At 42.7% G+C, this 13,986-nt stretch overlaps 1 protein-coding gene across 3 annotated transcripts in view; it reads left to right on the top strand.

Annotated features, from left to right (window-relative positions):
* The window catches only part of aplp2 (amyloid beta (A4) precursor-like protein 2), an 88,132-nt gene that overhangs the window by 57,697 nt on the left and 16,449 nt on the right, over window positions 1-13,986 (top strand). For all 3 annotated transcript variants that reach the window (XM_037677642.1, XM_037677645.1, XM_037677644.1), the window contains exons 4-9: window positions 4,738-4,850; window positions 8,449-8,669; window positions 10,373-10,575; window positions 10,773-10,940; window positions 12,579-12,712; window positions 13,368-13,442. In XM_037677642.1, coding sequence (XP_037533570.1) covers window positions 4,738-4,850; window positions 8,449-8,669; window positions 10,373-10,575; window positions 10,773-10,940; window positions 12,579-12,712; window positions 13,368-13,442 — 914 coding nt within the window. The remainder of the gene's footprint in view (window positions 1-4,737; window positions 4,851-8,448; window positions 8,670-10,372; window positions 10,576-10,772; window positions 10,941-12,578; window positions 12,713-13,367; window positions 13,443-13,986) is intronic.

Here is a 13,986-nt window from a genome sequence, read left to right on the forward strand (position 1 = left end):
AAGGTTAGATGATACTGTTAGCTAAATCTGTTGGTTCTGTTAGCAAGTCGAGCTGATACTGTTAGCAAGTTTTCTGATACTGTTAGCAAGTTTAGGTGCTACTCTGTTAGCTAAGTTTGATGATACTGTTAGTAGGCTTAGTTGATACTGTTGGCAAAGTTAGGTGACACTTTTAGCTAAGTTAGATTATTTGTTACTATTAGCAAAATTACCTGCTACTATTGGTGATGTTAGCTGATGTTGTTATCAAGTTTAGTTGATACTGTTAGCGAGGTTAGCTGATACAACGGCTAACAACACTGACAATAGAGAAGAATCTGATGTTTCTTTAGATTATTTAAGTTTCTTTTAGAGAGCGATGACGAAGAGTCAGAGTTTATATAAACAAAGACCAGGAAGTTTCCCTTTTTGAGGAGTTTGTCTCTTTTGTCGTAACTTTATTTTATTTATTTATTTATTTTCACTTTCATCGCGCCAAGTTCGAACTACAAATATGTCGAGTACAGTATGTGACAAAATGTGCAAAATCATGTATGTTGTTCCTACTTTCTTAAATATAAAGACGCTTTCTTCCAGTTTCGACATTTGTAGGAGATGCATGTCACAGACGGACTGATGAAATTCGTGCCCTCGTCCACACTGTGTGAAATCATCTGCAGTAAATTAGGTTCAGCCGGTCTCTAAGCCGCCACCATCCATCCATCATCTCACTGCAGTGCGACTGAAGATGGTTTCAGCTCAAAATCCTCAAAGAAATCTTAGGGTGTTAACAGACGGGGTTGGCAGAAAAGAAATGGTGAGTGTCTGTGCTGAGTAAAAAACATATTGGACTTGGAGCGTTTGAGGGAGAGATCATCTTTTTTCTTTCTTTCTTTATATCTTAGCCATCAGGATTTTTGATTTTCCGTTATTGAGAATGCACAAACAGCTGCTGTTTACTTCAGTTCTTTGCCATGCTGTACGTTTGCAATTTTGATTACTTTGTTTCCAAAATATTTGGGAATTAAGAGCTGCCTGCTGGTTTTTGTACCTGCCTTAACAGGTGATGATTTAAAGTAATCTGTTACTGTAATCTACTCATTGAAGTTAGAATTTGGTTAATAAATTTGGGCTAGCATTCCTGGACAAGGACAATAATTTAAAGAATTATTAAAAATTAGCATAACGGGTTGGTGATCCAAAGTTTTGGCAAAAACCATTTATCTAAAGGTTGAATTGAGTTTTTTGGATTCTTGTTTACAATTGATGGCAGGGTAGAGTGAGAGGTGGACTAATGGATCAGGACCTTGTCCACAGTATTGAGGGCGTTGCTCTGGTCTGGTCACCTGGACCTGCCATTCTGGGTTTGTTTGTCTCTGCTTCCTGTCCTCTCAAGCCCCAGCTGGTCGAAGCAGATAGCTGCTTGTCCTGAGCCTGGTTCTGCTGGAGGGTTCTTTCTGTTAAAAGGGAGTTTTTCCTTTCCACTGTTGCCTTTGTTCTTACTCAGGATGGGAGACTGTGATGAAGTGAAGATTCAACGCAATCTGCTGGCTTCCTTAGATAACTTTTATTTACTGGCTTTTATATTGTATGTGAATGTATTTATACTCTGAGACGACTTCTGTTGGGACTTGGCGCTATATAAATAAACTGAATTGAATTTAAATGAATTTTCATGAAGAAAGAGCTGAGCTAAGCTCTTGGTCTACCTGTCTGTCTATGTTTCAACCGTTGCATATGGTCTCGAGGAAACGTGACAGAAAGACCAAGATCCCAGCGGCTGAAACGAGTTTCTTCCGTAGGCTGACCGGGCTCATCCTTAGAAGTCATGCTTGGAGTAGAGCCGGTTCTTCTCCTCCACAAAAAGAATCAGCCGAGACAGTTCTGTCATCTTATTACGATGCTTCTTGAGCGCCTCCATCCGGAGGTTTTCCAGGTATGACCCACTGGGAGGAGACTCTGATGAAGACCCTGAACCTGTTTATAGGATTATAGATCCTCTCTGGCCTGCGGACACCCGAGTCCCCAAGAGGAGCTGAAGTGTATCACTGGGGAAGAGGGGCTCAGGCTTTTCCTCCTTGATTCTACATCGAATAAGTGGAAGGAAATGGATGATGTCTCAGTGGATAACTGCTAAAAGTGGGAAAAACAAGTTTTGTATGTTTGTTCACTGTGCGCACACGTAAATAAAATCACAGTAATGTCTGATGTCAAAAATTGTCCAAAACTTGCTAAGAACTTTGACATTTGTGTTTTGGGGGAAACTATTAACTTTTTAAATATTGTTTGAACCATGTTAGTATCCATCTCAGTCTTCTACCGCTTATCTGTAGTCGGGTCACAGAGGTATCAGGCCCAGGGAGGAAACTCAGACCTCCCTCTCCCCAGTGAAACTCTCCAGCTCCTCCTGGGGAGTCCCAAGATCTTACCAGGCCAGAGAGGATATATAATCCTTCCAGCGAGTTCTGGGTCTGTACTGGGGCCTCGTCCCAGTGGGAAAACCTGCAAAGGAAGGCATCCAGGAGGCATCCCAACCTGCTGATGGAACCACCTCTACTCAATTGACTCCTTTTGATGCAGAGGAGCAGTAGCTGTACTCTGAGCTCCCCCCAGATGATGGAGCTCCTCATCCTATCTCTAAAGCTGATCGCAGAAGGAAGCTGTTTGTGAGATATCTCAATCTTTAGGTCATGATCCAAATCTTGTGATCGTAGGTTGGAAGGTAGACGGACCAGTAAATTGAGACCTTTGTCTGTTGACTCAACTCTTACTTCACCACGATCAACCAAAGCAACACCCTCATTACTGAGGATGAGGCCGTGAACAGTCTATCCATCTCCCACACCGTCCTACCATCATTTGTGAACAAAACACTCTGATACCTAAACTCCTTCCTGAGACAAACACTCCTCTGATGCTGAGGGGGTATTCCACCCATTTCTGGTTGAGAACCGTGACCTCGGATTTAGAGAAGCTGACTCCCCAGCTGTGAACCGCCCCAGTGCAAGGTCATGGCTCGACAGCACCAACAGAACCATGTCCACATAAAGCAAGATACGAGAACCCGAGGTTCCCAAATCAGACACGAACATCACAAACAGGACCGGAGACCCGGCAGAGTCAGCTTGTCACCTTGTTGGAAATCCATTCAAGTTTTTAACGTGTCGTTTGGCTGCTTTTAAAGTAAAAAAATACCACATTTTATTGATTTAACCTCTATTTAAAGCTTCGTCTAATCTGTGCAGCAATAAAACTGTTGGTTGACCATTAAAGTTAATGGTTCTGAAATACACACACTGGTATCAGTTCTGAAGGGGTCTATTGGGGGGTTTGGTTGTCTGCTACTGTTCCTTTACCTCCCAGGCGGAGATGAGAAGCAGCTGTTGAGCCCTCTGCTATTTCCAGCTCTCTCCTCTTCCTGTCCTACCCTCTCATTTTCCAAAACACTGCCATGTCTCCCTCCACCCTCCCGCCTCGCCTCCCGGTTCCTTCAGCACCGTGATCCGTCAGATCGCTGCTCCCAACCTCCGTCATGAAACCCTCATTTGTGTTTTCAGGCAAACTCGCTCCTTAGCCGCTCTGAACGTCCCATCCAGTAAAAGACCACAAAAGGCCAAGGCGGATAAAAAGGTTTTTGTGTGTTTTATTGAAATACCACTGGATGGATTTTAAAGAAACTCTCAGAAATAATCACTGGGTGTACATGCACAACTGTTGACCTCCAGGAAACCAACCCAATTAAAGATGGCCGCCACAGCCAGCTGAGCTTAGAAAACACAAGAATGGCTGAAATTCAGTCGGATTTAGAGTTCGTGACCCAACATCAGCTGTGGTAGTAGCTGAGAGTCATGCACGAGTGCTACTCGTTGTACAAGAGCTTTGCTGAAAACTTTAGCATTAAATGTTGGAGTTTGCCCTGTTTGTCTGTTAGCAAAATATCTCATGAACCACTGGACGAACTTGAATGAAACATTCAGGAAATAATGATTTCATGTGCGTCTATGGAGTCAGTGCAAATTAAGATGGCCGCCACAGCTAATACAATAACAGGCATGACCGTCAGTTTTACAGACATTGGGCTAAAATGTGGTGGTAGTAGCCGAAAGTCATCCCCAACACATACTTTGAGTGCAGCATTTTGAGATATCGCCTGAGACTGTGCCGAGTGTTAAAAATCCTCTAAAACTGGCATGGAAGGCGGCGGGCGATATGCATTCCTTCCGTCAGAGCAGCTCGCCCCGGCTGCGTCGTGACTTCAGATTTAAATTTGAACGGATCTTAGCCGGGAACTACTCGAGAAGTCTTTCAAGCCCTTCACTTCCTGCAGATCTGCTCTCTGAATAAAGCATGAATGAACTGAAATCATTAGGACAAACCGACGCCATTGAGGCGCAGGAAGAGTTCTGCCGTCCTCAGAAAGACTCGCCGAGTGAGACGGGGTTTTCTCAGCTGCTGCTTTGGTTGCAGGTGCAGCTGAACCGGACGGATTATCTCCTTTAGTTCTGGTCGATGTCGCAGGTGCGAGTGTTAGACCTCGCTCTCGGCGAAATGTAAAGGGCCCGGCAGTTATGAATTATTGAGTCTTTTTCTGCTCGTCTCATCTGCCGTTCCCTTTTTAGTCCCTTCGGATGATTTATTGCCTCCGTCCCCGGGGGTGTCGTAAACGAGTGATTTTTATTTTCGGGGTTGGGGACAGATCGGGGCTCGAACCGTCAGACGTTTTGCTTCATGTGATTTTTTTTTTTCTTCTTCCTGCAGTGGGAGAGTTTGTGAGCGACGTCCTCCTGGTTCCAGAGAAGTGCAAGTTCTTCCACAAAGAGCAGATGGACATGTGCGTCAGCCATCAGCAGTGGCACCATGTGGCCAAAGAGGTACTGAAGGAATTACTTCGGCTGTGAAGGAGAAGGAGGATGTTTGTCAGAGATCTGCTGAGGAGATTAGAGGAGGAAGTCAGGAGCTTAACTTTCACAAACCAAAGAACGAGCATCTCTCTGAATCACTGAGAGCCGAAGGACTGCTGACATGTTGAATAAAAGCTGAAACTGAGCTGGTAACGCTTAAAGAAGCTGAAAACTAGCTGAGAGCTTAAAGTAGCAACACCTTAACTAAATGTGAAAAGTAGCAGTATGATAGCTTAAAAGCTAAAAGTAGAAAAAGGCTAACTAGAAGTTAAAATTGGCAAAGGGCTGCTTAAATTAGCCAAAGGCTAGCTAAAATCCAAAGTAGAAAAAGGCTAGCTAGTTGTATCAAAGGCTAGCTATCAACTAAAATTAGCAACACATTTATGAAAAGCTAAAAGTTGGGTGACTTGAAAGGTAAAAATAGCAAAATACTATCTTCAAGCTAAATGTATTAGAAAAGCTAGCTAGAAACAAAAAGTATCAGAGCTAGCTAAAAGCTAAAGTCTCAAAAGTCTAGCTAGAAACAAAAGTGTCAAATGGCTAGCTAGCAGCTAAAAGTAGTAAAAGGTCAGCTAAAGCTAGAAGCTAGCTATTAACTAAAAGTAACACTAACTAAAAGTCAAATTCAGTAAAAATAGCTAAAACATTAAATTTACAAAAGGATATCTAAAAGCTAAATGTACGAAAAGGCTAGCTAAATAGTAAATGTGGCTATTTTTAGCTACAAACTAAAATGATCAAAAGCTGTGTAGGAGCTAAAAGTGGCAAAAGGCTAGCTTCAAACTAAAAGTTAGAAAAAAGTTATCTAAACGTAAAAGGAAGCCAACCTAGCTAAAAGCTAAACAAAACGCTATCACCAAACTAACTGCAGTAAAAGAGTAGCTACAAATTAAAAAAGGCAAAAGCCCATCTCAAAGCTAAATGGATCAGTAAGATAGCTGCGAGCTAAAGGCAACAAAGGCTAGCTAAAAGTACCAAAAGGCTAGCTAAAACTTAATGTAATAAAAATCTTTCCAGAAGCGAAAAGTACAAAAAGGCTAGCTAGAAGCTAAAAGTAGCACAGGAAGACAAAAATAGAGCCAGTTTGTTGATGCAGGTTTTATCTCCTGAAGTCGGTGGTAAAAACTTTAGCTTTGACTGGATTCCAGCGCAGAAACCTCGTCATGAAACACGTTCAGAGGCATTTTCTGCACCGTTTATTTTCAGGAGGTGAAACGAGTTGTCGTCTTTTTTCGAAGGCAGTGAATGCAGCACCATCTGATGTTTATGACACCTCCTGTCTGTGTTAACTTATTGTTTTTATATTGGAATGTTTCTGTTCAGTGCCCTGAGAGGACTTCTGTTGTGACGGAGCTTTATAAATAAACTGAACTGACTTGTGCAGATCGGCCTTTTGTAGAGTAATAATAATAATATACTTTATAGAACTGGATTATTTCAGAGCTTTGTTTAATCTAGACCGAGATAAGTTTATCTGCACGATATTAAAAACCTTTTGAAAAAAAATAAATGTTATTAAAGTGGATTAGTTTTTAGGCTTCAGTGGAGAACGAGATGAGAAGGTGGGATTCACTGACTGAGATATAAAAAATAACAAACGCAACGATACAGTTGAGGTTTTTCTCAGATTTTGAGTTCAGGGAGTCAGAAACCGTCTCTCAAGCACTAAAAAATTATTTTTTTATCTAATTTCTGTCCTTTAGTTCTCAGTATTCCTTCTTAAATACGGTTCCACCTCACTGTTTGAGTCTCAGAGGCCCTCTGATCTCAGGCAGACTGGGAGCGCCAACGTTTCGGCTACTAATCAGATCAGTGTTGCGGCTGTAACACAGTTAATCCCTCTCCCCTCCGGCGGGTCCCGATCGGGCCTCAGAGACCGCTCTGACCGTGACGGTAAGAGCAGAAGCTCTCATCAGACGGCTGCTCTCATCACCTCCAAACTTTTCTTCTACGCCTCCACATCCCAGAAGAGACAACAACACGTTGTTTCAAACATGACAACAGTTTGTTTTTTCTGTCAACATCTCTTCGGTTAATCCTCGGCTGCTCCGCTGGAGACTGAAACCACGTCGGGTCACTTCAGGGGCTTTATGGAAATGTGACGAATGACTCGTAGGCTGGATATTGATGGCTCTGTCTACGTACTGGTCAAATTAACGTGGACTTTGGATATGAACAGTTTGTTATGAAGCTTAAATAACTTCAGCCCTTAAATAACGTTTAGATTATTCAGTAACAGCTTTGTTTGATAAAAGGAGCTAAAAGTTTTTTTTATCCGACATTTTCAAACCCAGTGGTGTTGTGAAGGTTAAACAAAAACAGAAATAACACAAGTAGTGTTCAGGTACTTTTACAGATTCCTTCCGTCCGCTGCTTCTTCTAGAGCAGGGCTATTCAACTGGTGGCCCGGGGGCCAAATCAGGCCCTCAGGTGAGCCCAGTTCAGCCCACCAGTGGGTTCATTTTTAAATAAAACTAGATTTTAAACCAACAAAGTCCATGCTCAATAATCCAGGTATACAATCCAACAATTTTCAGTCAGGTCATCTGGATAGTTTCTTTTTTTTTTTGGTGCTGAAATGTTTCATCTTCCATCCAGAAGGCTTCATCAGTCAAGGAAACACACAACACAAAACTGATTCTCCCCCCAAACAGCTTACTCCAAAGTGGAACAAACCAGTTATGTTGGTGCTAAGATGGTTTCTTTGGCACGCCCCCTCCTCCAGTGCCGGCCCTCTTCCTCAACAGTCATGTCAAACTGGTTCAAAACCAACAAAGTCCATGCTCAATAATCCAAGTATACAATACTGGACAGTTTTTTTTTTTTTTTTTTTGGTGCTGAAACTGTCCAGATGACCCGACTGACAATTGTTGGATTTTAAACCATAAAACAAACAATAACTGCTGGATGTCCAGCCCCTGCGCTCTTGGCTTTCAGTAACTGTGACCCCCGAGACATTTACTGGACTAGTCCTGGTCTAGAGTCAGTTCTTGGTGGCAGCAGCTCGAGCAGGGAGGTGCCCACGCAGCATCCTTACCAGATGGCTGAACCACCTCAACTGGCTCCTCTGGATGTGGAGGATCAGCGGCTCTACTCTCGGATATCTGAACTTCTCACCCTGTCTTTAAGGGCGAGTCCAGAGAACGTATTTCCACCGTCTGTCTCCACGATCTCGCTCTTTTCAAGAGTTTGTGACCTTCGGTGAGGGAAGCAACAAAGACCGACCACTAACATGAAGACCGAGACGGATCAGATTTAGAGCTTACAGCAAGTTTTAAAAATGAGACTGGATGGATTTAACTGACCGGCTCTTTGTTTAGCTTCAAAAAGGTGGAATACAAACATTTTATTTAATTTTAAACTCGACTCTAAATATCATTTTTAAACTAACCTAAAGATTCTTGTAATGGTGGAAGAAGTCTGCTCTTTACAGAGGGAGATGTGTGTAGCTGTACACAGCTCCCCTTGACAGATGTCAAACTGAGCGCTGCATTTATTCTTAAGTCCCACACGGTGTTGATCAGACCTGTCGCCTGTCTCCCCCCTACACCCCCCTCTCCTCCCCCAGGCCTGTTCCCGGAGCACCATGGTGCTGCACAGCTACGGCATGCTGCTGCCCTGCGGCATCGACAAGTTCCACGGCACCGAGTACGTCTGCTGCCCCGCCTCCCGCTCCAAGGAGTCCCCCTCACCCACCCCGCCCTCCCTGACCTCCCAGGAGGACGACGAAGAGGAGCAGATGGAGGACGAGGAGGTGGACCTGGGGGAAGACGAGGCTGTGGAGGACAGGTGAGACGCTGCAGTTGCGTTCAGATTCATCCCAATCATCCGCGTATTTTAGAAATTATTACTAAAAGTGCTGTAAAGGCAGGCGATCATGTTATTGTCAGTGTGTTTGAATGTCTGTCAGCAAAATATCTTGATCCAGTCGACTGATGGTAACATGAAACATTTTCATGAAACCGATCCAGTCCGTCTTTATGCTGCCTCTCTCCGTTAATAAACCACCAATGGATCCATGTCCTACACAGACGTGAGTTTTCAGAAATGAAGCAAGTACAGCGGAACCAAAAGAGGCGGAGCAGAACTCAGCCGGCTCGATGTGGAGCTCAGCTCATGTGTGACCTATCATTAAGATGTGATGAATTAACTCTGTTTAGCAATTTTCTTGATGGTTAATTACGTTTTTAAACAAAACACAAAGTTGCTCTTCCCTCCGTTTGTTGTTTAATCCCATGTTCAGTTGGTCACACAATCCGTAAATCATCACTTCATCAGATTATTTAGCACTGGCTGTGGCTTCCCTTTTCACATGTCGACTGTTTCCGCTCTGTTACTACCTCACTTGGCAGCATAATGACGCGTCAGGGTGGGCTGACTTCTTTCCCTTGCCGCTTCGGTTTGTTCAGAAATCACACCGAGGCGAACGGAAGGCGTCTAAAACCTGGTTTTAGGTGTTTCATGAACGAGCCTTCAGAGTCGTCCCAATTCAAGATGGTGGCAACGGCTAGTCAACCTTACCAAACACAAAAATGGCTACAACTCAGACAGTTTTGCAGGTATTGAGCTAAAAGTTGGTGTGGTGGTATCTGAGAGTCATCCCCATCAAAAATTCTACTGTGCGACTTTTATTTAAAACTTTGATGGGCGATAAGCATTTCTTCCAGAATTATACTTTAATTAAAGATAGTAATTACAATTACCATATTTTTCAGCCTACAAGTTGCATTTTGTTTTTTTGTTTTTTTTTGCATAATTTGCATGCCCTGCAACTTATACGGCGAAGCGACATATTTATGGATTTGTCCACTTTATTAGACATATTTGGACTGATGTGACTTATCGGGCGGTGCAACATGTACGGCGGAAAGTATGGTAGACAAACACTCCAAATAATCTGAGTTGTTCACATCATTTTTATGTTCTTCTCAAATTTAGCTACGGGGAATTAAATCAGTTTTTAGTTTCTGATAAACATGAAAAAGTAGCGTCTCCTAAAGGAATGCATATCGCCCGCCTGACTTCTGCGTCCATATTCACTAAAAGATCTGGTGCGATTTGTTAATGCTCTAAATATAAGTTAGGAAAGACTCTCGGCTACTACCAAACCAAACTTTAGCTCAGTATCTGTAAAAATGACAGAGTTGTGGACGTGTTTGTGTTGTCGCATAGCTGTGGCGGCCATCTTGAATTGGGTTGACCCCAATAATTATTCAGTTGTAGTTGTTCATCGGGTGATTTGTATCCGAGTGTTTCATTAAAACCTAACGTTTGGTTTATGAGATATTTTGACAAATATATAAACACAGAGGAGAAGTTACATGATCGTCCGCGCTGTGTACTGGCAAGCCTGAACATTAAATTATAATAAAAACAGGAAGTCACGGCGCCAAACAGCTGCTGCCGCATTTTGTTTAGTTTTGGTCTCTGACTGAAGCTTGTGTTTTTGTAAACAAGCCGCGTTAAATAAAGTTTTTGTGACTCCTTCTCAGTGAGACACCACCCGATGAGCAGCCCACTCAGACGGAGGAGCCGGTGGACGAAGGTGAAGAGGAGGAAGAGGAGGAGGATGAGGAGGAGTACCACTATGTGTACGAGGACGAGGAGGCAGATCGGGAGGACGAGGACGAGAAGAGACCGAGCAGTAAAGTGTCAGAGAAGGTCGACGAGGACAAGATTTTAGAGGAAGTAAAAGGTTTGAAATGTTCCTTTAATTTGAGCTCATGCGGTCCTTCATCATCATCATCGTCATTGTTTAGTCATCAGACAGCTGCAGCATTTTGTTTCATCACACAGTACTGTGGTTTTTGGATAACTGAGACTGGGTTTAAGTTCTGGTCCTGCTGAGGCCCGGCTGATCTAACGAGCTGTCCCCCCCCCTCCCCCTGGCAGCGGTGTGCACCCTGGAGGCAGAGACGGGCCCCTGCCGGGCCTCCATGCCCCGCTGGCACTTCGACATGGACCAGAGGAAGTGCGTGCGCTTCACGTACGGGGGCTGCGCCGGCAACCGCAACAATTTCGACTCGGAGGAGTACTGCATGGCCGTGTGCAAACGCCTGAGTAAGTCTGAGGCGACCCGAGACCCGGGCGACTGAACCCTGTCCTCTGTCTGTCGGCCGAAAACCCGGCAGGACCTCATGGGAACAAAAACTTCAGCTGCCATCATTTCATCACAAGCATCACAGCAGCATTCAGTTCTTCATTTTACATTTTGTGTAAAAATATTCAAATCAAACGGTTCAGCGAGCGCTGAACTTCGATGGAGAAGCTAAAACTGGAAAAAGCAAAATGCTAAAACTAAATGTAGCTAAATGCTATCTAAAAGGTAAAAGTAGTGAAACAGTAGGTGAAAGCTCATCATAGCAAAGTGCTAGCTACAAGCTAAAAATGACAAAAGGCTAGCTAAAAGTAGCAAAAGTGTAGGTAAGAGTAAAAATATCAAAATACTTAAAAGTTAACAGCGGAAAAATGACAGCTGAAGCACTCAAAACATTAGTTAAAAGCATTTGTAAAAAATTACCGGTAAGTAAAAGGCTTGCTAAAAGCTAAAAGAAGCAAACCCCTAGCTAAACATTAGCTGAAAGCTAAAGGTTGTAAAAGGCTAATAACTAAATGAACCAAAATGCTTGTTAAAAGCTAAATTATCAAAAGAGTAGCTGAAAGGTGAACGTGTCAAAACAGAAGGTAACTATCTAGAAGCTAAAAGTAGCAGAACATTAGCTAAAAGGTAAAGTTAGCAAAAAGCTAATGAAAAGGTTCATAAGATAAAAGTACAGCTAGAAGCTAAAGTGGATTTCAGCTAGAACAACTTTTTAAAAAAGATTTAAATGTTTTTCTTTGGGGGAAAATGTCTGTAAATAAAGTTAATTTTTTTTAAGTATAAAAGTTACAAAAGATAAAAGTCAAAGGAGTTATTTTCTAAATGAGCCGAAAGTTTTGATCCATGAACAGCTAAAATATAAAGTGTGCGGAAGAAGTCAAAATGCAAAACTTAGAGAAAAATGAAAAGCAGGAAACAGCCGAACCGACGCTGAATCAGCGTTTTGATCTCAATTCTAAAGATCCTGTTAGATGATTTTGACTTTTTTATTTTAACTATTTTTTGTGCAACTCTTCAAACAAAGCACCAAAATTTATTACCAAGCACATTTTGGATTTTATTTTTTTAGATATATTTGAAATGACGCCTCATAAAACGTTAGTCTGAGTGTTGAGATTCTAGTTGAGATACAAAGTTTATGTAAAACGAGCTAAACCTTTTTTCCATGCATGCTAACATGAACATCCAGTTTTCTGTGTGCCATCAGCTCGTCGTGGCCGAACACGGTTCACGGCCTGAAACTCTCAGACTTATCTCGTTATTTAAAAAAAAAAGAGAGCATTGTTGAGCAGGCACTTGTTGACGGGCGTGGGGCGCTGACTTCGCCTCCTGCTGCGGCGTTTCCGTTTGGGGCGATGCGTTTGGCGGGTCCTCGGTGACGGAGCCCCGAAACGAGCCGAACTGTCAGAAGTTAGTGGCCGAGACGCGAGCTGGATGCGACGACGAAGGGGAGCTCAAACAGAAAGCTGTCAGATTTATCCGTCTGTGGTTCGGCTCCTATCGGTTTCCTCCTTCGGCTCGTTGTTTCCTCGCTCGTCTTTGTCGTTTCATTCATCTTCCTCTGTTTTGTTTGTTTGTTTGTTTGTTTGTTTCTTCAGCTGTGCCTCCGACTCCTCAGCCCACCGACGACGTGGACATCTACTTCGAGACTCCCGCCGACGACAAGGAGCACAGCCGCTTCCAGAGAGCCAAGGAGCAGCTGGAGATCCGACACCGGAACCGCATGGAGCGGGTGGGTATCCCCGTAGGCCCGATGCATTCTGGGAAGAGTTTGGTGAAACTTCAGAGCAGCAGAAATATATGTTTATGTGAGAACAAAAGGAAAAGTTTCCTTTAAGGAGTGTATACAGCTGTTAGTTTTAGACAAAAAGTTGTTTTGTTGGGCATGACTCTCAGCTACTACCACGTCAAATCTTAGCTCAATATCTGTAAAATTGACTGAATTAGAGCCATTTTTGTGATTTCTAAGGTCATTTGGCTTTGGCGGCCATCTTTAATTGGGTTGGCTCTAAGATTTAATAAATTGTAGATGAACATCTAATGATTTTTTCCTGAAACATTCATTAAAATCCGTCATGTGGTTCATTAGATATTTTGCTAACAGACAAACACTCTCCAAATAGTTAATCTTGACCTTTTAAACAAGATTTAGTTATCACTCAGAATATGTGATTTGATCAGTCTCAGCTACTACCTCACCACATTTTAGGTTAATAACCGTAAAACTGACATGAGTTAAAGAGATAGTTTGACATATTTTGCTAACAGAGGCAGAAACATTTTCAGAAAATGTGTTCAATTAGGACTCATGTCGCACTTAATGAGGTTTCTGACTGAGATCCTGCAGTAAATCTCTGACGTCTTCCTCTCTGCGGCTCATAATCCAGGTACGAAAGGAGTGGGAAGAGGCCGACCGCCAGGCGAAGAACCTGCCAAAGGCCGAGAGGCAGACCCTGATCCAGGTAAGACCCTGATCCTGTCCTCAGGGAGTCCTCCTGTCTTTGTCTCTTCTGGCTAACATTTTGCTACATTTAGCTTGAAACCACTTTTCTGCTACTTTTAGCTTACCCATTGGCTACATGTAGCTTTTAGTTTAATTAACGTTTTGCTGCTTTTACCATCCATCTAATATTTTGCAACTTTTAGCTTTAATTTAGCCTTTTCCTACATTTGCTACTTATCACTTTAGCTGTTTTTCTACTTTTTGTTTAGCTAGTGTTCTGCTTATTTTAACTTTTACTTAGTGCTCAGCTTCTTGTAGCATTTAGCTAGTGTTCTGCTTCTTGTAGCATTTAGCTAGTGTTCTGCTTCTTGTAGCTTTTAGCTAGTGTTCTGCTTATTTTAACTTTTACTTAGTGTTCAGCTTCTTGTAGTTTTTAGCTAGTGTTCTGCTTGTCGTAGCTTTTAACTAGTGCTCAGCTTCTTGTAGCATTTAGCTAGTGTTCTGCTTCTTGTAGCTTTTAGCTAGTGTTCTCCTTGTCGTAGCTTTTAGCTAGTGTTCTGCTT

This window comes from Nematolebias whitei, chromosome 6 (genome assembly GCF_014905685.2).
Source record: "Nematolebias whitei isolate Nwh7 chromosome 6, NemWhi1, whole genome shotgun sequence".
NCBI classification, from domain to species: Eukaryota; Metazoa; Chordata; class Actinopteri; order Cyprinodontiformes; family Rivulidae; genus Nematolebias; species Nematolebias whitei.